Source organism: Crinia signifera, chromosome 5 (assembly GCF_055691185.1).
Source record: "Crinia signifera chromosome 5, ASM5569118v1, whole genome shotgun sequence".
Taxonomy (NCBI): domain Eukaryota; kingdom Metazoa; phylum Chordata; class Amphibia; order Anura; family Myobatrachidae; genus Crinia; species Crinia signifera.
The window spans coordinates 22,781,834-22,807,032 of NC_139221.1; the positions used below are offsets into that span (position 1 = coordinate 22,781,834).

Genomic DNA, 25,199 nt, shown 5'->3' on the forward strand with positions numbered 1-25,199 from the left:
GGCGTACGCATGGTAATGAGGCCATGACGCAACTCATGGGGGCGGAAAGCTGACGTCGCCGGATGTCAGCTTTCAGCCCCCATACAAGCTACCACACGGACGATTGTCCGTGTGGTCTCAGCTTGCGGGAGCTGCCGCGGCGTGCGGACCTGCCTTCGATGGTCGACGACCATCGAATGCAGGGGGCAGCTCCCACCATGGTGGAGGCGTAGCCTCCACCATTTTTATGCGGATCGCCAGCCGTCCGTGTACGGACGGCCGTGGCGATCCGTAGGGTGGGCGGGGATTCGTCTGGTGCGGTCGCAGCCGCATATGCGGCTCGACCGCACCAACCAGAATAAGGGCCATTAATCTGTGACAAAAAGGAGCCGAGCAGTGACCAATTTAGTGAAGCAAGTTAAAGAAAAAAAATGATGCTTTCTTGGCTTAAGTTGCCTAAACCAGTGGTTCTCAACCTTGGTCCTCAGGGACCCCCAACGGTACATGTTTTCCAGGTCACCACACAGATACACAGGTGCACCAATTACTCACTGGCACATTTTAAAAGATCACAGGTGGAGCTAATTACCTGTGATTCTGTGTGGAGACCTGGAAAACGTGCACTGATGGGGGTCCCTGAGGACCGAGGTTCAGAACCACTGGCCTAAACCATTAAAGATATAAAATAACGATTTGAGGTGTAACAATTTGGACTTGTGTAGCTCAATAAAATGCCGCACAAGTTTTAGTAAAGCCGCCATATTTGCTGCAATAACTAGAGGCTCATTACACAAACTCCTCCTCGCCGCACGATACTGTACTTCCCGTAGCTGGAGATGGCGACCGTTTCCGCACCACTGCTTAGTCACGACCCCATTATACCTGCTACAGTGAGTATCTGACAGTGCTAATAACTTAATCCTGTTTGCTATCTCCAAGACAGCCTCGTCACCATGGTTACAGTCTACACATTACGCTGAGGTTAGAAACGTCCAAATATTTGAGCCAATGACCCATTTCTGGCACAGGGGTGGAAGGGTTCTGAAATCAGTGTTTTCCCTAATTAACAGTAGTCACTTAAAAACGTCGTTACAGTGCAGATACAGGTGACCCAAGCAGGAATTTGTGGAGGTCAGATCGGTCCCTAAATCTGCATAAATATTATGATTTACAACGTATTTATAATATTGACATAGGTGTATTCGTTACATGCATAGAGCATTGAAGCCTACATTGCTACTGCAAGGACTGAGTAATGTAATGTATATGTTAGCCCCATGTAACCTTTTCTGTGCACATATTATGAATGGACCACGTGTATATATCCAGCTGTCCTCTGGCTCTGTGCAGTCAGATGCCCTTACAATTATTTAACCAGGATTTGTTTTTTTTTTATAAAAGTGTTTGACTGTTCCTGAATGCGGCGGTGAGCGATCCTGCTGTGATCTGGCGTCAGGCCTTCACCGCAAATTTCTCAGTTGTTTAAAATAAAAGTTTGAAGGAATCTGCAAAGATAACTTGTTGCAGGGGATGAGGGGGGGTGTTTGATGCAGCAGCCGCCACGTCGCTCCAGGGGGAGTAGCGGGTGGTGTGGTGTGGGCCGCCGCATCGCTCCACAAGGGGGGGGGGGGGGGCTTTTGATGCGGCCGCCGAGGCACAGCTGACGACGGATACTCATTATCAAATGATTTTTCCTCTGTTCCTTGTGAAAAGTAGGCCAGGACTTACTTTTCTGATTAACAATTTCTGACGAATTGGGGACGGGTGCTGACATCATGTAACATGATCCACCCGTGCCAGGCATGCCTGTGTGGGCACACCTGTATTTGCTGGGGTCCATCCAGCATTTTTCTGGGCACGCCCCTTCAAGCACTGGGCGGACCCCAGCAAACCTGCCTGCGAGTGCCCCGGCAATTCTTTTTTTTTATGTTTTTATAAAAGTCAAGAGATACAATACAACTGAGCCAATAAATCAGTTGTAGATATCTAGAAAGAAAAAGATACAGCTGAATTTTAAGATATGAGTCAAAGAATATCCAGGTTTAGCTGTGCTTGAGTTCCTATGTTGCTATCATATGTAAGGTATTAAGACAGTATTGCGAAATGGATTCAATAAAAAAAGAACATACAAAGGGTGAAAGGACATGAAGGGTAGAAGCGAGGAAAAAAAAAAGTTTGTGTGTGTGGTTGGGGGGGGGGGGGGGGGGGGGGGGGGGGAGCTGTGTTGACCTAGGTCCAGCAACACCATCCATTTAAGAATATACAATTGAAGGGTCTTGTAAAAGCATTCTTGTCTCACACCATTGTGTGAATTTGAAACATTGTTGTTTTTGTTTTTGAAAATCAATATTCAAAGAATCAATAAAACTTCCCCAAATTGAAAAATCCCTTCTTTAGAGTAAATTTACTAAAGATTCTTGAAATCAAAAGAGGTGATGTTCTTCCTAGCAGCCAATTAAATTCTATAATTTCTCTTGCATCCTATAACATTTTTTTTTCATTAGCTGCACTTATTTTGTATCACTGCATACAAAGTCAAGGTTGCAGGTGCACAAATCAAACTCCCAATGTATTAATAATAAATATTGCAATAAAATTTTGCATTTTTAGCAAGGTTCTTGGCATAGTTATGCATACGTCCAGGTGTTAGTTTGTATCAACCTGATGAAAAGGCCGTTCAGGCCCTGCAACGTTGTCATCTTTTTACTCTGATGAAGTAACTTAATACAAGAATTTGAAAAAGTTTGTTGAGTGCCGCCTCTTTCGTCCTGCAAAAGTTCCGCTGCATGAAGATCTGCTACAGACCATGACAGTTATACAATCTAATCGTATGACAGGCGCTCCACCGGGCAGCTCCTCAGAAATATCAGGAGCAGGGAAACACAATGGACAGAGACAATGGAGCTCCACAGACCCCATCACCACTGGCTCCCCCAAGCCACCGCGTGGTCTGCGGCACCATTTTTACGCCACTTCCCCAGAATATGTATAGCCCAATACCGCCCATTCAGGGGTCAATGGAATATAATTAACTGAATAATCTAATGCAAAATGCTTAACCTCAATCCAGAATTTCTTGATGACATGACGTTTCAACAGCCAGTTATATAAAGATGCATATTTTTGGGCACACTTCGGACACACTAAGGAATTTGCTAAACCCACAAGGTAGCAGTGCTTGTGAAAGGGGTATTTGTGGAAGATTAGTGAAACGTATTATGGTACGGAGACCCTGAGACCTCCACATTTCAAAGGGGTTAGCCGCCAACCCATTCTGAAAATTGTAATTACCAAGCGGAGGGAGATAGTAGGTAGGAAGGATGAATGTTAAATGTGTTTTGCATAGAGTGCCACGGTGACCGGGCTGACATTAAGAGGGGAATATCTAACATGGGTGGGTGGGATATTATGTTTGTGTATATGCAAACAATCAAACTGAAACCAAACCAGAAATCAATTGTTTATTTACAGCGTAATTAGTGGATAAAAAAATCCTATGTACAATCCAGTCCCTATGTGCAAAACAACTAAAAATGCCAGCGTCGCTCACATTTGTTATATAAACTCAAATAAAAAATGTTGTGTAAAAAATATTATATTTCCTATATAAGGTAAACATTACAGATCATTACATACCTCCCAACTTTTCATGTTAAGAAATAGGGACACTCGCGCGGCGAAGCCGCGCGAGCGCCCGAAAAGGGGGCGTGGCGTATGCAAATGAGGGCGCGGCTTATGCTAATTAGCCGCGACCTCATTTTCATACGAGAATAGACGCTGTGCGCATGCGCACAGCGTCTATTCTACTACATTGGGGGGTCTCCCAACTGCCACCCCCCCGCAGCGGGACAATGCCTGCCGCGGGTGGGACGTCGGGACAGGACCCGAAAATCGGGACTGTCCCGACGGAATCGTGACAGTTGGGAGGTATGCATTATGATGAATACAGATGTTTGCTTTGCAATTTTCACACCTATTTTGACAAATTCCCTTGGCATTTAAATGGTTAAAGTAAGAAGCACCGGGAGGACCTGCAATGGGTACAAAAACTTTTTAAGCTGACTGCATGCTGCTGAATCTGTCTCTTGTCATGCGTTGCTGGAAATGCCAGCAGTAAAGAGACAATGTCAGTAGAATGCGTGAATTTCCGCACAGATTGCGTCATGGATTAGTAACTCTTCATAGAACCCTAAACTGGAGAACAGCAGCTAATGGTGACAGGTGACCTGCAATATATGACAATGTGTCTTTATGACTCTGTTATGGAACTCTATGTACTGATAAGGTGTACATGTGTTCAGTAGGGTTGTAAAACATATGTGAATCACAGCATACGGACCTATTTCTGTGTGCGCTGAATACGACTTGAAAACATTTTGATGTTATTATTAACGACCTTGTAAAAAAGATATAGGAATTACTGTACGCCCGCTGTGTACACGGGAAGGTCACATGACTCACAGTTTACATAACGAGAGAATATAGCTCACACTCATTTTCACTTGTTTGACAGATCAGAGCACAACAGAAAGCAAGGTAGACAATGAGATAGGTTACTATGGGTTACGGCCGGTTGCTCTTATTACCTAATGTCAGTATATTATTGTGCACTGTGTTACAATGTCATTTATCTACAGATGAACTTGTACATTACTTGTTACAGTGCATTGCATCTAGCGTATGAAGAATTGTGTTTGTATATTGCTACAGTAATTACCATCCTGTTGAAAAAGATGCCTGGCCAAGCTATTTTTAAGGGTATGGTTATATGCCCCCCCCCCCCCTCCCCCCAAAATCTGGCATGCCCAGGATTCTCTCTGGTCTTCAGACGGGCCCAGACTTGGACACCTCTGTATTTGTGACTGTGGAAAAGTTCAACATAGAGGGGTTAGAGGACATGGGGATTAAAAAAATAAAATGTGGTCAGACCCATGAGCCGGCCACAGAGAGAGAGACGTATTCCGGGCACACCGGGAGCATGGGGAGCATGTTCAGGGCCTTCCACTAGACGAATTTGGATAAGAACGTCAGAGAGGGATGGCAAATGGTCTGGGATGTTTATTGGATTGTCCAGGAGTCAGGACCTCTGTCTGATGTCAAGTTGGTGTATGCCGGGCCGACCTTCCACCCGGGGAGCGTGTTCTGAGCCTTCCACGATGGAAATGATCTGGGATGCCTAGCTGAGCTTGGGTTCCTGGTGTAACTTCTACCCCAAAAAATAAACAAAATGCGAAAAAATACAAAAAAAGACAAAATTCCAAAAATATGACAAAAGTTCCAAAGTTCCAAAAATAAAATACTAGAGATACAGGGAAAATAAAAAAATAAAAAAGATTGCTGCTCAAAGAAAGTCTGGGGATTATGGTGACAGGTGAAACCCCATCAACACAAATGACACCAGGCAGCCACCTCCTGGGTCTGTGGGAAGAGCTGTCAAGCTTAATACAAGAGAAGAATAAAGTTCAAGTAATGCTAATTGAACAACCAAACTTGAGCAATGCCGGGTACCTCTGCTAGTATAGTATAAGTATAGGCGTGGGTATGAGGTGTGACACCCCCTAATGACCGGAACACCCCAGCCGCCCAGGGCCGGTGCAAACCCTGTGAGCGCCCCAGGCAACCTACCCCCTCTGGGGAGGGGGGGGGGGGTAAGTTGCCTGGGGCTGTCCAGCACGGGGATTGCCGTTGAGGAGGGGGCAGACACAACCCACTCCGGAGGGGGTGCGGCGCTAGATTGCTATGGGGTGAACAGAGAAGGGGGGGAATCATAGGCGGGAGTCCGGCGCGGGGGGGACGGTAGTCTGGCGCGTTCTCACTGCCTCACCTAAGTCACCTTCTATTTGCATTGATGCCCAGTAGGCGGTGATAGACATGCCCAGTAGGCAGTTATAGACACGCCCCTCCAATGGTGCACCTCTTAATAAAATGGTATAGCTATACTTGCAGCACACCAAACAAGATTTTAAAATTGCCAAGGTATACCACCATAAGACCCAAGCAGGGAAAAAACGTTGGCTCCCCCACAGGAAGAAAAAACCTATTGGCTCCCATATGAAAAAACATTCACACTGGTCCCCACAGATAAAAAAAAAATCTTATTCATTGGCCTCACATGAAAACAAGAGACCATTAGATAACGGTTGATCTGGTGGTGGCTGTAAGCGGATGTGGACATCTCAGGTGGAACACTTGAGAACAGCTCTAGGCACACTAGTGTGCCACAGCACGGTGGTTGAAAAACACTGGTATAATGTATCTAGGACACTTATTGTATATTGCTAGGATTGTTAAATGCGATGACACATGTGTGCTTTTACCAGGGCCGTAGGGAGCAGCGATGGTCTTGGGAGTTGAGATAAGTTTGGCCAAATCCGGGAGGTTGTACAAAACCAGCAACATACTGGGGGCGTGAAGCAGCCCTAGACCATCACTCTGGCAAGGGGGCGTAGCCACAGCTGAAGGGAGCACATTCATGGGTCACAGGGGTGTGCTATGAGTGACAGGGGCCTGGCCCTAATACTCTGCTATGAAATGGTATGCTCTATGGGCCTTATTCTAGTTCACTCTTTCTCACAAAATCCTTCTTAGATGGACAAAACCATGTGCACTGCAGGGGGGGGGGGGCAGATGTAACATGTGCAGAAAGAATTAGATTTGGGTGAGTTATTTTGTTTCTGTGCAGGGTAAATACTGGCTGCTTAATTTTAGTGCCCCCATACACTAGGGCGACTTGTCCTTAGGACAAGTCGCCCCCGACTTCCCCCTGAGCTTCCCCGGCTGCTCCCCGGGGGAGCTTGATTAGATTGGCACTTGATGTGCCATTTTTTACATGTGATAAATCGTCTCGATTTATCACATGTTAAAAACCCGGGGAGCAGGGGGGGCTACAGAGGTGGGAGCTGGTGGGAGCAGGGGGGCTGGGGACGCTGCGGGGGACACGTCTGTGTCCCCCGCTGCTGGGGACGCTGCGGGGGACAGCGTCTGTGCGGCGAGGCGGTAGAGGGAGCAGGGGGGGCTGGGGACGCTGCGGGGGACACAGGCGGCATAGAGCCGGGCAGGGAGAGCCAGCGGGAGCTGTCAGTGCTAGAAAAAAAAAGTCTATACAATGAATGGGCAGCCTGTGATTGGCTGAGCGCTCTCTCAGCCAATTGCTGACTGGCTGAGAGAGCGCTCAGCCAATCACAGGCCGCCCATGCATTGTATGGGCTTTTTTTTTTTTATTCAATACTGACAGCTCCCGCCGGCTCCCCCTGCCCGGCTCTATGCCGCCTGTGTCCCCCGCAGCGTCCCCAGCCCCCCCTGCTCCCTCTACCGCATCGCCGCCCCACTAGGTCCCAAGTCGGGTGGTCGGACGTGCAGCAGGTCCGACCACCCGACGCAGATCCGATGCGCACGGGACCGCGCATCGGATCTGAGGGGACATCAAAACTAGCCGATTTTGGTCCGATTTCGGCCAGATCCGACTGATCTGGCTGAAATCTGACCAAAATCGGCTAGTGTATGGGGGCCTTTACACTGCAATATAGATCTCAGTTAGAAGTAAAACCCCACCCAAATCTAATTCTCTCTGCACAAGTTACATCTGCCCCACCTGCAGTGCACCTGGTTTTGTCCATCTAAGAAGGATTTTGTCAGAAAGAGTGAACTAGAATAAGGGCCTGTGTAAAGATGTTAACACCCCATCATTCAATGTGTTGATATTACACACAACATTCAAAAGATTAACACAGCCAAGCAACACTTCTCTTCAAAAATGAATGAACGAATGCATTCGAAGTAAAAAAGAAAAACGTATTCAATTTTAGATTTAATATTAAAAGTAGACATAAATACATCTAAAAAATAACACATGAAATTAATTCAAAACTGTTATAAATAAAAAACAGGCTACAATTTTGCTTGGTAAATGGCAGGGATGAAACAGCTCTGAACTAAAACGATCCCCGACAAATCTGACACTTGAGAACAGTTTTCCATGCACCCCATTTTTTTTCCCCTTCAGACCCCATTTTGCTTTTGCCTCAGTGACATGCAGGTGTTATGTAAATATCATTTCCTAGCCTGTTGTGTCCATTGAAATAAGTACTCTAATTTCCACAGCCCTTGCAATCCGGTCCAGATCTCCCCTGTGAAATCCAATCTAAACCGCATCGGATCTTCCCATGGACCCATGCTTCGGAATTATTCCAGGTTTTAGATTACAGAAAGGACATGATTTTAGCTGTTCCTTATCAATTTTTAGCAGTAACAGATTTTTTTAAAAAATGTTTTGTAACCGAACCCAAACCAAAACACTTGAGGGCGGTTTTGTCAAAAACAAAACACGATGATAAATTAGAACCATAACTAACACGAGAGTCTGCGCATATTTCTAGTCACTAGCCCCCCACCAGCGATTCCACACAGAGATGGCAGCTATGTAAAGAATCTGGGGTCCTTTTTTTTTTGTAACAATCCAGCAGTAAGCAGGGATCCAGTCCAGGTTTTGGTTTCTGCTAAGGTGATAAGGTGATGAGCTGCCTTTAAAAAATGGGCCATGTAGACCAACCCAATGTTCCTGATGGTGGTTTAGCTGCCCAGGCTATAGGCTGGTGGTGTTGGCAGAGGAGTGACTCTGTGAGGCAATGTAGTCATCTGCAGCCAGGCTCCTGCTCCCAAGGGGGCACCTCTCCTCCCCTGCAGACCCATACGTCTTATCTGCCCCCATGTTTCAAACCTTTTCAAAATTACAAAGGCATTTGCTATTTTTTCCTCAAACTAAAAGCAGCTGAACGTCTCTCTTTCAGCACAAATATCCCCCCTTCTTATGTACACAAGAAAAATGGGGAAAAAAAACTAAAGTAAAAACTCCAAAACACACTCAGAAATGCTCACAGAAGCATATTCCATGGCTGAGAGAGAGGCGGGTGGAGGCTGCAGCACAGTCCAAAATTCAAATAGGGGAGCCTCACCCACTGCCAGTGAGTCAGTTTGGAATGGCAGTTTCTGGCGGTGGGTGTGCCTCCCCTATTTGAATTGTGAACTGAGCTGCAGCCCCCTCTTTAGAGCCACCAATGGTAGTACTCATTCTGCACCAGCTCTTGAGCGGTATATAATACCTGAACGTATCATTTTCATATACCGTGCCCCACCCATTTATTGGATTGAATGGGAAAATCAAGCCACGCCCACTTCTTATGTTCATACCGCATCATCTGCTCAATGTAAATGTGTGGGAATACATTGCAGAGTAAGACACCCGTGGTCAAACAATCTATTAGGAAGTTTCCCTTTCGTGGTCCACGTGTCTGTGTCAGGGTCGTAGCAGTCAAAGGAATCTGAGTCCTCAATGGTATTGTCCGCGTTCAGGCAGCGGCCACCCGTCACGTAAATTTTATTTTGCAGAACTGTGGCGCCGTGATGCATCCTCCTGTCCTTCATGTCGGCGCATTTCACAAAGACATTTTGTGTCAGATCGTATGCAATTATTCTTCTGGTGTAACCTGCAGCGGAATAGTTGTGTTACTATTTCTTTCATACGCAATCGGCACTTTTTCCAGTTCTTTAAATGTGATCACTTAAAGGATATACAGTAGGAGCCTGTTTCAGGTTTGTTAGCAAAGCTAAAAAAGTACACAATTGGGCAAAACCATGCTGCACTGCAGGTAGGGCAGATGTAACATGTGCAGAGAGAGTTAAGGCCCCCATACACTAGCCGATTTTGGTCAGATTTCAGCCAGATCAGTCGGATCTGGCCGAAATCAGACCAAAATCGGCTAGTTTTGATGTCCCCTCAGATCCGATGCGCGGTCCCGTGCGCATCGGATCTGCGTCGGGTGGTCGGACCTGCTGCACGTCCGACCACCCGACTTGGGACCTAGTGGGGCGGCGAGGCGGTAGAGGGAGCAGGGGGGGCTGGGGACGCTGCGGGGGACACAGGCGGCATAGAGCCGGGCAGTGGGAGCCGGCGGGAGCTGTCAGTATTGAATTTAAAAAAAAAAAGCCCATACAATGCATGGGCGGCCTGTGATTGGCTGAGCGCTCTCTCAGCCAGTCAGCAATTGGCTGAGAGAGCGCTCAGCCAATCACAGGCTGCCCATTCATTGTATAGGCTTTTTTTTTCTAGCACTGACAGCTCCCGCCGGCTCCCCCTGCCCGGCTCTATGCCGCCTGTGTCCCCCGCAGCGTCCCCAGCCCCCCTGCTCCCTCTACCGCCTCGCCGCACAGACGCTGTCCCCCGCAGCGTCCCCAGCAGCGGGGGACACAGACGTGTCCCCCGCAGCGTCCCCAGCCCCCCTGCTCCCCGGGTTTTTTACATGTGATAAATCGAGACGATTTATCACATGTAAAAAATGGCACATCAAGTGCCAATCTAATCAAGCTCCTCCGGGGAGCAGCCAGGGAAGCTCAGGGGGAAGTCGGGGGCGACTTGTCCTAAGGACAAGTCGCCCTAGTGTATGGGGGCCTTTAGATTTGGAAGGGGTGTGTTCAAACTGAAATCGCAGTGCAAAAAAAAAGCAGTCAGTATTTACCCTGCATAGAAACAGTGTAACTCACCCAAAGCTAACTCTGCACGTTACATCTGCCCCACCTGCAGTGCAGCATTGTTTTCCCCAGTTGTGTACATTTTTTCTTAACTACAAAACCTGAATCAGGCCCTGTATTCACTTATTTTAAATTGAGCAGTGTGAAAACCGAATCATTGCTCACACCCAGTCGCTGTTATCACAAGTCCAGAACACATTTTAGCTAGCACAATGATCACACAGCCAAAGGACGCACCTTTGTAAATACTCTATAGAAGGCAGCATTGTGGAAACTCACCTCCGATTATGATAATCTTGTTGCCAACGACAACTGCAGGGGCACACACATTTTTTACCATCCTGGTCTCCATCCTAAACCACATGTTTCGGGCAATGTGGTAAACCTGGAACGTAAAGAACAATCATTTACATTTTGCAGTTAAGTTATAAGTTATGTATATGTTGTGTACATGTGCTGCAGCTAGGTGGTCTGGGAAATGTGACAGTTAGTAATGACTACACCTGTGTTGCAGCTAGGTGATCTGGGAAATGTGACAGTTAGTAATGACTGCCCCTGTGCACCAGCTAGGTGATCTGGGAAATGTGACAGGTAGAAATGACTGCCCCTGTGCTGCAGCTAGGTGATCTGGGAAATGTGACAGTAATGACTGCACCTGTGTTGCAGCTAGGTGATCTGGGAAATGTGACAGTTAGTAATGACTGCCCCTGTGCTGCAGCTAGGTGATCTGGGAAATGTGACAGTTAGTAATGACTGCCCCTGTGCTGCAGCTAAGTGATCTAGGAAATGTGACAGTTAGTAATGACTGCCGCTGTGCACCAGCTAGGTGATCTGGGAAATGTGACAGTTAGTAATGACTGCCCCTGTGCTGCAGCTAGGTAATCTGGGAAATGTGGTATTTAGTAATAACAGCACCTGTGTTGCAGCTAGGTGATCCTGGAAATGTGACAGTTAGTAATGACTGCCCCTGTGCTGCAGCTGAGAGATTTAGGAAATGTTACAGTAAGTAATGACTGCACCTGTGCACCAGCTAGGTGGTCTGGGACATGTGACCGTTAGTAGTGACTGCCCCTGTGCTGCAGCTAGGTGATCTGGGAAATGTGACAGTTAGTAATGACTGCACCTGTGTTGCAGCTAGGTGATCTGGGAAATGTGACAGTTAGTAATGACTGCCCCTGTGCTGCAGCTAAGTGATCTAGGAAATGTGAGTTAGTAATGACTTCCCCTGTGCACCAGCTAGTGGATTTGGAAAATGTGAACTCTTGGCAGATTTCGAGCCTACAGCTCATGAAAGGTAGCTTGGAAGAGTAGTACATTAAGCAGCCAGCAGGGGTCAGTGTTTTTCAGCTCTCATGGTCAGAGACATAAGTGCCCCCTTCTGGTTGTGCCGCTTAACTGCACCTCCCATAAAAATGTGTTTGCCATTCTCCTCTGTTTCATTTGCAATAATTTGATCCATTTAATTAAAAGACGGAAGCAGGTAGCAGCTGGGGAGAAATCTGGATCGTGCCTCAACAATAAGACAAAAGGTATTTATTCCCAAGAATTTGAAAAAGCTATTTTATTTGCCAAGGAGAGACCAAACATCCATGTACACATTGTTCTAATACTGTATCGCCCGGGGCCCAACTCCCACATAGCATAGAATCCGGGGCTTGGTGAAGATAGAACTCCACATAGTGTAAAACATTGATTTGCACAACTCAGTAGAGACCATTTCTGCCAGAGTGAAACTGTTATATAACAGAAAACTGGGACGTGTTGTGCAGAAATCTGTAATTGTGTTGTTTTACCTGTATCTCACTGTTACTTACTGTTGTTATTGCTGTCTATGGCTATGTACTAAACATCTGTTCACACATTTTAAATAGGAATGCATGGCTTCAGAGCCGGCCCTAACCAATTTAATGCCATAGGCAAGATTATATCTGGTGCACGCCTTTGCACCGCCACCAACAGAGCCATAACATTTTGGACTGGAGCTCTGTTCCAGCAAGACACCGATATTTTAAATAGAGACAGAAAGGTCCACACAAAACAAGGTACCAAATCAAATAACAAAGTAAAGCAACATGATTCACATTACATCACATGATAGTGTTCCTCATTAATGTTACGCCACACACAGTAGTACCTATAACTTATATATGTTATGCCCAACCCCATCCTGCCACGGCCTGCTATCTAGGAGAGTTGGACCTAGGCTTGGAGTCACAGGTGCCGATTTATGTTTTTGCTGGTGGGTGCTCAAGCCAAAAATATAGAGGAGTGGCTTCATGGGGAAGGGGTGTGGCCACAAAAGAATACCAATTTATATTACAGAGCACAGTTGTCTCCAAAATTCAAATTACGGCAACAGAGTTCCACATACTTAAATGCCCCCACAGTGCAGGTACATAGATGCCCCCACAGTGTAGGTACTCCTCGGACAGAATACACTCTTTCCGGCATACTGTTTCCCAGGTGGCCGGTCCGGCGATGTAGGTGCTGCAGCCGCAAATTAGCCAGTTAATGTGGCGGCCCAGCAGTGGGACTCAGGCCCAGCGGCGCAACTATAGCACCGCAGCCCCCGCCACCGCGTGGGGGGGGGACGGGGGACGCTGTGCATGTGGGGGCGCCGGGGGCTGCAGTGCTATAGTTACACCCCCCCCAATCCCCCGCAGGCTTACCTATCTCGCTGGTCCCGGCGGCTCCGTTCTTCTGCTGAGGACCACCACAAAATGGCCGCCCCCATATAGCACACTGTTCTCAGAAACTGTCTGCTGTATAGGGGCGGCCATTTTGTGGTGGTCCTCAGCAGAAGAACGGAGCCGCCGGGACCAGCGCGATAGGTAAGGCTGCGGGGGATTGGGGGGGGGGTTTGCATGGGCGGCGGGGTGGGGGGGTGCCTGGCGGGGCGGCGGTGGGGGGCGCCCCCCCTAACGGCGTGGGTGCTCGGGCCCTTGAGCACCCACAGAATCGGCACCTATGCTTGGAGTGCATACCCTAAGGCATTTTTCTAGTTTGCCTTTTCCTAGGACCAGTTCTTTGTGGGTTCAAGCAAGATAATTATTACCTGTATTATATTCTCTGTAGATAGTAAGTTATTAGGAGTGCAGAAGTCGCCCATAGCAACTTATCAGTTTCCACCTATCATTTTTTAGGTACTTGTTTTTGTTTCCTAGCACGGCGCCAGATTTTCTACGTACGGCACCATCACGAAATCGCATCGCATTACATGCGATTTGATCGTATGCGATGCGAGGGGCGGTGGAACGCGTCCTCCAACTTTTTCATTACCCCACTATCCACGTCGGCGTGGAGTTGATGTTACATAGTGTGGCGAGCGGAGCGAGCCACTGAGCCCGTAGCGTGGCGAGCGCAGCGAGCCCCGCGAGGGGACGCGGATTACCTTACATGTATTTTGCGTCCCCTCGCGGGGCTCGCTGCACTCGCCACGCTTCGGGCTCGGTGGCTCGCTGCGCTCTCCACACTATATGAAATCGACTCCACGCCGACGTGGATAGTGGGGTAATGAAAAAGTCGGAGGATGCGTTCCGTCGCCGCTCGCCACGCTTCAGGGTGTCGTGGATAGTGGGGGGGGGGGGGGGGGTGCGTTAAACCTAATTCCATGCCACCATTACAAAGATAGGATGCAATAAAAAATGCATTTCATCGCATGGCATGCCAGTAATGGCATGCCATATGATGCGATTTTTTATCGCATACTATCTTATTAATGTATTCACTGACTTAGTCCATTAAAAATATAGGATGCAATAAAAAAATCACATCGCATCGCATGCCATTAATGGCATGCGATGCGATGCGATTTCCTTACCCTGAATAGCCCACTACGTAAATGGAGTAGTGTCGCCGAGCTAGGAAACAAGTACCATTTTTTACAATGTACTAGATAATTGATAGCTTCCATTTGTCCACTTTAGGTTTGGTAATCTCCATCTAAAGTGATAGTAAATAACAAAATAACCAAAAGAGACTCTAATGCTGGGTACACACTGGGCGATAAACTAATAGCCAATGATGCATGTACGCAGCAGAGGACAGATTACATCACTGACCGATATCGTTTACAATATCGGTTGTGTATGCTCTATATCACTCCCCCCCACCGCATCGCCGATATAGTTAACAATATTGGCGGTGCCGGGAATCGCCCAATGTTTATCCAGCATTAAACGTGACTAGTGTGGCAAAGGGTAATAGGTGATCTCAAGTAAATAATGAGATTACTGATATCTAGAATGCGTGCTCTCTCAATAATGACAGGTACATGCTCCTTTAAATGACATTTATTAGACCCAATAAACATATAAATAAATCAATGTAATATATGTGAATATTAATATATAAAATAATGATAGTAGATAGATATCTTTTGTTTGATTTTAATAATGAATTACCTGTATGAGGCGGACAGGGTTTTGCATCACATCCTCTCCACCGAAAAGGTAAATTCTTTGGTCTTTGGCAGCTACTGCCGGATGACGGACAGCAACCGGCATACTAGACATGGTCTCCCAGGCATTATAAATGCTGTCAAACCTCTCCACCGAGCTCAGAATTTCCTGTTTTTCCCCAATTCCACCTATGGAGAAAATATAGTTTCTGTATCCTACACTCCTGTGGCAATACCTCGGAGTCAGCATGGATTCTCCTTTGCGCCACTGATTTAGGTTGAGAGACAGAATATATACACTTGAGGTAACTGTGTTTCCCTTGCTGCCAATGGACAGCCCTCCCAGGACATAAACATTACCATGTAACCCAACCGAGGAAGCTTTGTGTAGGCGCAACGGGAGCTTGGCAAGCTTCAACCACTGGTTGGCCCTCTCGTTGTACAACAAGACATCCCTGGTGGTCTGCTGGCTGTCTTTTCGGCCTCCGACATTAACCAGGAACTCCTGGTGGGAAAAACGACGTGGGGCATGCCACATGGGCTTAATATCTGGAGAAATGGTTGTGTTGAGTGAGAATAAAATTGTGCATGCATGTTCCAGCATGGTTCTGCAAGGCATGGAAGATTGGACAAGAGCATCATTGGCTATGAAATGGAAGAGGAACGTTGGGTGGACATACTGAAGCCTGACCTTTTCAAATAGTTCTTGCATATAACACTTTCTCCCCTCAACGTCATGTTGGATCCACGTCATCAGTGTCTCAAACACTTGCTCTTCTTCACCACAAAGGTCATCGTCTCCTAGATAGTCCAGCAACTCCGAGACGCAAAGGTTCTTCAGGTCTTCGGAAATGGACACTTCTTTGAAACACTGCAATGCTATTTGCTTAGCTTTATTCTTGAGGTTCTCACAACTAAAGAAATCGGAAAGTCGGATCATACTTAAGCAGTTTTGAGGGGTCATTTGGTCCTGGAGGAACTTGAAGCAGGCCCCAAGTAGTTTTTCATACTGTAGCAATGATGCACCTTGAATGAGTTGAAAAACATTGTGCAGAGTTATGAGGACCTGTCCGGTGTAAACATAGATAATTATCTGGTTAACCGTGTCCGAATCAATGCCTATCAAGCTCACTCTGTCTTGGCTGCTCTCTCTAAAATTGTTGCAGAACATTGCTTTGAAGTAAGGGCTACTCGAGGCCAGGACATTCCGGTGACAAGGAAATTCACAGCCATCGGTGCTAATGATAACATCGGTCAGTAAGTTGGCTTCTCTAAACTGGTTCAGATGCTTGAGCAAGTCACAGGAGAGATCTTCGTCATGGAAGAGTAAGACCTCACGCGTTTCATCAACCATGTTGAACGTCTTGGATTATTACGTTTAATACACTAGTAGATAAATCCCAGCACTGATGGATTTATATGGAATAGAGGAAGTACAAATAGCCATAGTAGATAGTATCCTGGTGTCTTCTGCCACCCTAGCATAAAAAAAATAATAATAACATAAATTAGCAGTCTGTGTTCATTTTATGCAAATATTTGAATTTTATGACCTTAAAATCAGCGTAGCGATAACACTGACAAAGTATCTAACGCTTTACAAAATGACTACACTGCTGTAATATATTCCTAGTAGAACAAATAAGCAAATAAGCTCATTTCTTGTAGGCACTTAATGGCTGGTGTGTTTCTGTTCTCCTGGCTTTATAAGTGTATTAAGATTTTTTTTACAAGGCAATTTATGAAGTGGTTTATGTAATCCTAGTCTTAAAACATTCACTGTCTGGCGGCTTTAATCCTAGCAATGTTATATAGCCGGTTGACCTGTAAATGGTAGTAGGGTCATCTAATGATATTAGTTACATTACTTGCAATAAGAATGAGCCCAATATTTTCCAAATTAACAGAATCTATGGGGTAAATCAGGGGGGACTCCCAACTTTACCTTTGGGCCAACAAATGTTATTCTTACTCAATGCTGTGTCTGCCGATTGTTTCCAATATCGATGTTTCACTTGGATGCGCGGCTGGATGGGGGAAAGACGGGACTGTAGCAGAAACTAAATCAGTGCAATTCACTTATTCTCTTTTAATTTTCTGCCTGTTAGCAGGGTCCTATTGTTATGGCTGTTTGTTGGGACCTTTAAGACAGTGATTTCCCTATGTGTGTAAGTATGACCAGGCTGCCTCGCCACTAATCCTCCATTGCAGAAATCTCTAGCGTACCCCTGAAATCCGAGATGAGTACCGCAGGATAAAAAACATAGTTGTTGATGACATCATTCATTATAGGAAAAATTAATGATGTCATCAATAAATGTGTTTTTTAATCAGATTTTGAAACCAAAATGCTCGATTAGACTACTGATATAAAATACACCACGTGATAGCGTGATGTAACAAAACTACGCATGGTGAGACCATGTACTGTATGATTAAAATAAGGACCATCCTTTGAAGGGAAAAAAAGAGGACTGTTGGAATATGTGATATATAGCGGCATATTCTTCAGTACGTCCATAACAACCATGTGACAGTATATAGATATCTGCATTGCTTTGATTTGCTACCTTCTTCTATGGTTCTGCACACTGCCAGACTGATATTTGCATTATAATTACTTGCATTTAACTCACATTCCTTATTGTATAACCATTGTCTGTGTCATGAGTTTGTCGTGTCAGACCTAACATCATGCAGTAATCTTTCAGGAAAACATACAAAAAGAGAATAGCAGAATGCACAGGATGAACAAATTTCTATCAAGATTTAAACTAAATAATAAATATAATAATAATAATAATAACAACAATAATAATAATAAAGCAGCCCATACACGGTCCTTTTAACGGAACCGTTTGGGACTAAAATAGTACACATCGGATCGGATCGCATCCCTAGTGCATGCATTGTGCATGCACTGCGATCCGATGCGATGTGTAGCTAGTACAAAAAGTATGTGCAGCACATACTTTTTGTACCGTACTATGTGATGCGCGGGAGCGCGCATCGCATAGTACAGAACGGAGCCATACACAACGGACCGTGTATAGGCTCCATTATAATAATAAAAAAAGTAAATAAAAAACATACCCCCAAACAAAAAACTGGATGGCTGAAGATGGAGAGACATAGGGGGGATGAGGCTGGAGGGACATAGGAGGGATAAAGCTGGAGACATACAGTAGGATGGGAAATGAAGCTGGGAGATACAGGCTGGCTGGGTCTCAGAGACACAAGGAGGGGGGATGTTGCTGGAAGACACAGGTGAGACGTTCATGGCTGGAGATGGAGAGACACAGGAGAGTGAGGCTGGAGAGACATAGGAGGGATAAAGCTGGAAACATAGGGTGGAGGTTGAAGCTTAGAGATACAAGCTGGATGGGGCTGAGATACACAAGGAGGGGGGGATGTTGCTGGAAGACACAGGTGAGATGAGTGTTTGCCTGGAGATGAAGAGACACAGAGGGTGGATGAGGCTGGAGAGACATAAGAGGGATAAAGCTGGGGACATATGGTGGGGAGTGAAGCAGAGAGATACAGGGTGGATGGTACAGAGGGACATAAGGAGGGGGGGATGTTGCTGGAAGACACAGGTGAGATAAGTGAATGGCTGGAGATGAAGAAACACAGGGGGGAGGGTTAAGTTGAGCACACGTGGATGGATCTGGTGAGACACTGCAGGGATGGTGATGGAACAACACAGGTGAAGATGAGACTGGAGAGACTGGGATATAGGGCTGACAGACACAGGTAGAGGATGAGGCTGGAGAGAAAAAGGGGAGTTAGGGCTGATAGACACATGTAGAGGATGAGGCTGGAGAGACAAGGGGGGGGGGATAGGGCTGAGAGACACAGGTAGAAGATGAGGCTGGAGAGACAAGGGGGTGGGAAATAGGGCTGAGAGACACAGGTAGAGGATGAGGCTGGAGAGACAAGGGGGGGATGGGAATGAGAGACACAGGTAGAAGATGAGGCTGGAGAGACAAGGGGGTGGGAAATAGGGCTGAGAGACACAGGTAGAGGATGAAGCTGGAGGGATGTGGGGGTGAAGGGACACCATGAAGTTGAGCTAATGACTGACCGGCATGTACCTACCGGGAAGAGATGGGAGGCCCCAAAAAATGAGTATGCTGGGCCCAAAGAGTTATTTTGCCGGCCCGGTAACCTGCTGGTTGGCCCCCCACATGTACACATTACTTCACACAGGGCCACTGGGGTTTCTGTTTGAACACACCCCACCCAAATCTAACTCTCTCTGCACTGTTACATCTACCCCACCTGCAGTGCAGCATGGTTTTTGTCCATCCGCATCTCGCTAACAGGTCTGTACTAGTATATCAATAAAGGCACTAAACTCCGATAAACTGCAAAACCTACTGAAAACCGGAACACAAGTATTGTCTCTGTCTCTGGTGAATGCAAACGTCTGACTGCTCTCCATGGTTACACCACTGCATTCACATAGGTACATTTACTAAGGTAGGAATTCTATTAAAGATGGGATGTTGCCCATAGCAACCAATTAGCCTCTATATTATCTCTTATATATTTAGCCAGATCTGTGTTCGGGACACACAAACCAGCCCCCCTAGGGAAAACACCAGTGTTCTATGTGTATAACGTTCCCGCCAAACGTTATACACAAACATAGATGAATCTAGGGGGTGGTCCGGGGGTGCACCGGACCACCCATTAGCCAATGTTATAGCTGATGGATGGGGCTTTCCAACGAGCCCAGCCCCGTGTCTCTAGCCCCCTGGGAACCGGAGATACTCCAGGGATATTGCGGTTAAACCTTTGTTTTATTTCTTAAATGCAATTTCATGTTTATGTTCTTTGAGGGCAGATTTCTCTGGAACCAAAGAGCCCAGTTTCACGGGACCAAAATTATTCGAAGCCAACTCAAAAGTTCTTCAATATGATACTGTATACTGTATGATACTCTCATTTAAATGGGTCTGTTGGTTCCGAAGATATAGCTGGTTGGTTAAAGGGGGGTAGGGAGAGGGGAGTGGTTTCCTCCTCCCGCGATTTGCAGACCCCCTCCCGCAATTTGCGGACCCCCCCTACCACGATTCATGGCACCCCCTGCACTCCCCCTGCCGCGATTTGCGGTCCCCCACGACCCCCCCTCCCGCGATTCGTGACCCCCCCACGCCCCCCTCCCTTGATTCGCGGACCACCGCACCCCCCCTGCGCCCCCTCCCTTGATTCACGGCACCCCCCACGCCCCTCCCGCGATTCACGGACACCCACAACCCCCCCTCCCGCAATTCACTGACCCCCACAACCCCCTCCCGCAATTTGCGGACCCCCCCCTTCCCGCGATTCAAGCCCCCCCCCGCGCCCCCTCCCGTGATTTGCGGACCCCCGCCCCCTCCCGCTAATCGCAGATCCCCGCACCCCCCCTCCTGCAATTTGCAAACCCTTCCAGCAATTCCCCCCCCCCCCCAGCGGACCCCCGCGACCCCGCTCACGCATTTCACATACCCCCCTGAGAATGGGGGATCCTGTTCCGCCACTAGCAGGTGCCGCCCCTAGGTGGGAAATCCGGCCCTAGCTGCCGCGCTGCAGGTTCCCCCACTGCCAGAACTGTCCCCACGGTCCTCTGCACCAGCACCACAACTTTTATCAATATCTTGCCCACATACCACTATTATACAGCCTCCTGCTCTCATGCACCCTCACTCCCTCCCAGTGGGAGGAGACGCTCACCCACTGCCGGGAGCTGCATACTGTCCCCCACCCTCTTCCAGTTCTAGGGATGCCCATCGACCATCAATGATTTCAAATCATCGATGGTTTATGGCCGATGTTGAATACTTTTTCCATCGATGTGGGAGGACCAGATGGTTTCCCTACATCAATGGCAAAGGAGAACCGATCAAGTTTCAATTTTTTTAGGGTGCCGGGACACGGAGCATAGCTCCGCCCCCCCACACCCGGAAGTCCCGCCACCGAGTTCTGATTGACCCATGGCCTATTCAGTCAGATATAATGGATGACCATTGATAGCTACAACAATTGATGGTTGTCCAAGTAATATGTTACTACTATCGATGGCAGGGTGCAAAATCGCCATCAATGCCAACCATTGATGGCGTCTGCACCAATGTCCATCCCTACTCTGCAACAGCGAAAACCTTTACTACCCCTCATGCCCACACATCTCTATCACTGCCCTGCCTCCTGTTCTCCTGCCCCGTAACTTCTGCCAGTGGGGACCCGCTCACCCTGTGTTGCCCACATTCCCCTATCATGATTTACCACCCAGCCTCCTGCTCTCATGCACCCTAACTCCCACCCAGTAGGAGGAGACACTGACTCAGGGGCACCGTCCTGTACTCCTGTGCTGCCACGCTGGACCCTCACCCACTGGCAGAAGCTGCACAGTGTCCCCCACCCTCCTCTTTAGTCCCCCGTATGCCCACACACCCCTATCACTACCCAGCTTCCTGCTCTCCTGAACCGTAACTTCCACCACTGGGGAGTCGCTGACGCTGTGTCGCCCACATACCCCTATCACGCCTCATAGCCCAGTCTCCTGCTCTCATGCACCCTAACTACCACCCAGTAGGAGGAGACACTGACTCAGGGCCACCATCCTGTACTCCTGTGCTGCCACGCTGGACCCCCATCCACTGGCAAAAGCTGCACAGTGTCCCCCACCCTCCTCTTAATTCCCCCGTATGCCCACACACCCCTATCACTACCCAGCTTCCTGCTCTCCTGAACCGTAACTTCCACCACTGGGGAGTCACTGACGCTGTGTCGCCCACATACCCCTATCACGCCTCATAGCCCAGTCTCCTGCTCTCATGCACCCTAACTACCACCCAGTAGGAGGAGACACTGACTCAGGGCCACCGTCCTGTACTCCTGTGCTGCCACGCTGGAACCTCACCCACTGGCAGAAGCTGCACAGTGTCCCCCACCCTCCTCTTTAGTCTCCCTTATGCCCACACACCCCTATCACTACCCAACCTCCTGTTTTCCTGTGTCGTGACCTCAGCCAGTGGGGAGCCGCTGACCCAAAAACACCCTACTATACAGTGGCATAACTATGAATTGGGCGCCCCCCTCCGTTAATGGGGGGGGGGGGCGCCCCCCGGCTGCACCACCGTCGCACCCCCCTTCCCCTGTCCGCAGCCTTACCTGTCTTGCTGGTCCCGGCTCCCTTGCTGGCTTTATTCTTCTGCTATGGAGACGGACCAACACAAAATGTCCGCCCCCATACAGCAGACAGTTTCAGAGAACAGTCTGTTATATGGGGCGGACATTTTATTGAGGTCCGTCTCACTAGCAGAAGAATGACCGTCCACCACTGAAGACAGGTGAGGCTGCGGGGGGCGGATGGGCGGGCGGCGGGCAGGCAAGTGACGGATGGGAGGGGGCTAACTATAGCACAGCAGCCCCCCAGCGCCCCCACATGCACAGCCCCCCCCCTGTGGGGGCTGCGGTGCTATAGTTACGCCACTGCTACTATAGTATTGCACACACACACACCTAAACAACCGCTTTTTAATTAAACAAAAGAATACACACCCCCTTCCAAATCATATGCTCTCTATTTAACACATTTCACCTATAACTCAGTTTCAAGTTGCAATACAGGGCATCTTTCATACAATTCTAACCATAACAATACAATCACAATACAAACGTTCACAAATTAAGGGGGCGCAGCCCCTTACGAAGGTGTGAAGAGCACCCATAGGGTGAGATGAATCACCTAGTCTTCTAGAAGGTGCTAAATAAATGAGAATTACAATCTGATTGGTTGCAACAGACAACATCCCATCTTCAATAGTTCTCCCGTCTTAGTCATTTACCCCACAGTTACTATCGAACCTTCTCAGTGGAGGCGTTGCCTGTATCAGCCAATCAGATTGTAGCTATCATTGTATACAATGTACAAGAGAAATCATAGCTTGAATCTGGTTTGTTGCTATGGGCAACTTTGCCACTTGTCCTGTTTGATAAATGTTCCCAATATAATCTACAAAATGCAGGCACAGAATCAGTAAGAGAGGTTCTGGAAAAGGTACCTGACTTACCTCAGTGAGTGCTTCCTCCCGCCATCTTGTTGCCCTCCGTACCTCGGCTGGGGCGGCCAGACGCCATGTTGGAGCCTGCAGATAGAGTCTTTCAGGTGCTGGTTTGTAACTTGACTTACTCTGGAGGCAAATGACAGGACCTGTTCCATGACAGCAGAGCTGCTGCTAATATTAGCTGTGGCTGGTATTCTCAGTGTTGTCACATGTGACTGAGCCGGCTTGGCATCGCGGCGCGGGATGGGACAGAGCATGCTCCCGCCTTGTTGTTCCAGCAAGTGTTTATATATAAACCCGTGGACTGAGATGAACATTTAGTGCTAGTCGAGAGGCCTGTGCGCACTCCTTGTCCTACAATAACTGGAATCGGAGATGTATGTAAACAGTCAGTAATAATTCTGTCAGCGGCAGGAGGCCTGCGTTCTGACAGAACCCCTCCATGGCTGACAATGTCTTGGCGGGATTCCTAGGGACACTGCTGCTGCTGAGCAGGTGCAACTGAGGATGTTGTGCATTGTAGTGGTCAGCTGACCATTGTGCACTACAACTTACAGGCTTGTTGTATGGAGAGCAGCGTACAAGTTACCAGCCTTTAGCGGTGCAGGGTGCAAGCGGTATCTCTGGAAGACGTCCATCTCTCACTGTGATGCTCTGGCACACATAAACAAAAATACAGATATCAGCCATCTTGGGAAGGGTTTGGCGCCTCCCTGGAGAAACTGGCGGTTAGTATGCACAGTAGTGCCCTCCAGCTACACCAGGCCGACCAGCTGCTGCTGTGGTGCACCCGCCTGGTGCCCAGGGGGTGTGATGTTTCTGATGACTCCCGGAGATGTTGGCTAGCATTTGGGGGTGCACTCGGTGTTGTTGTCTTGCATGGTTCCCCTCTTTTCGTTTTGGACTTAAGATAGACAATCATTAAGTCGACCCAAATTGGTCAACATGCAGAATGACAACAGGGTCATATGGTCAACATGAAAAACAAGGTTTTTTTGGTGTCATTTTGTCTGTTTCACCATATCTGGGCCAAATTAGTGAAGTCGTGGACCCTCACTGGTTGTTTTCTCACCAGGTTTTGGGAAAGCTTCCTACGCTATCACTGCGCTTGTAGGGTTACTGTTATATGCAAATGAGTATTAAAAGGTTCTCAGAATTGTACCAACGCAATACATTTGGTTGACCGGTGGACAAAATGCTGCCGGTCAGAATACCAACTCTGGCCTCCCAATCAGGGGTGGGACAGGTCGACCGCTCCCGGGTAAAATAAAGGGGCATGGCAACCACAAGGAAGTGGGCATGACTATGTTGCTGGGGGGGATATTTTACTACCACCAGGAAGGGGGCATAGCTACGTCACCCGGGAGAGAGGACAGGCTGCCGCTTTAGCTGCCTCTCTTCCCAGCTCAGCACATGGTACTGAGCAGCATGTACTGAGCTGGGGAGAGAGGCTGTGCTGCGGCAGCAGCCTGACCTCTCTCCCACTACCCGGCTCTGCAACGGGGGAGGGGGATCCTGGCACCTCCAGCAGACCCGGCCCAGGTAAAAAGTACCCGCTTCTCCCCCTCTAGGCGCCACTGCTCCTGAGGGAATCCTGACAGGGATAACTTAACCCTGCCCCCCGAACTCCCTGTAGCCTAACCATAACCCTCCCCCACAGCATAACCATCTCCATTATTTTCTAACCCTCCCTTCCCACAGCCTATACCCCACAGCCTATACCCCCCACCCCACAGCCTAACCGTAATGCTCCCCGGTACTGCCTAACCCTAACCTTCCCACCCCACAGCCTAACCTTAACTCCATAGCAACCAATTAGATTCTACCTCTTATTTACTTAGCACCTTCTAGAAGATAATGGATATTATATGATTGGTTGCTATGGGCAACATCCCATCTTCAAAAGAAGTTCATCGTAGTCAATGTACCCCTAAGTGTCTAACACCCCCCCCCCCCCGACAGACTACCCCTAACTCCCCCGTTAGCGTCGAGCCCTCACCTGTCCCATATACCTTAGTTTGGGATGCCAGCATTTGGGATTCCGGCTTCTGCATCATCATCATCATCATCATCATCATCAATGTCAGGATACTGGCACCGTCTGGTTGCCATATTCTGGCTGCCGGAATCCCTTCTGCTGGGTTTTAACTGCACCCATGACTAATATGTGATCACCCAGAGCAGGCTCAGCAGGGATTCCAAAACTCAGTCCTCAAGGCACCGTGCAAGGCCAGCTTGTAGGA

At 48.0% G+C, this 25,199-nt stretch overlaps 1 protein-coding gene across 1 annotated transcript; it reads right to left on the reverse strand.

Annotated features, from left to right (window-relative positions):
* Positions 1-7,835: 7,835 nt before the first annotated feature.
* KLHL38 (kelch like family member 38) lies at positions 7,836-23,463 on the reverse strand. Its single transcript, XM_083186769.1, has 4 exons — positions 22,963-23,463; positions 14,907-16,380; positions 10,783-10,888; positions 7,836-9,461 (listed from the first exon to the last, which is right to left on the reverse strand). The coding sequence occupies exons 2-4, from the start codon at positions 16,254-16,256 to the stop codon at positions 9,178-9,180; spliced, it is 1,740 nt and encodes a 579-aa protein (XP_083042895.1). The 5' UTR covers positions 16,257-16,380; positions 22,963-23,463; the 3' UTR covers positions 7,836-9,177.
* Positions 23,464-25,199: the final 1,736 nt, after the last annotated feature.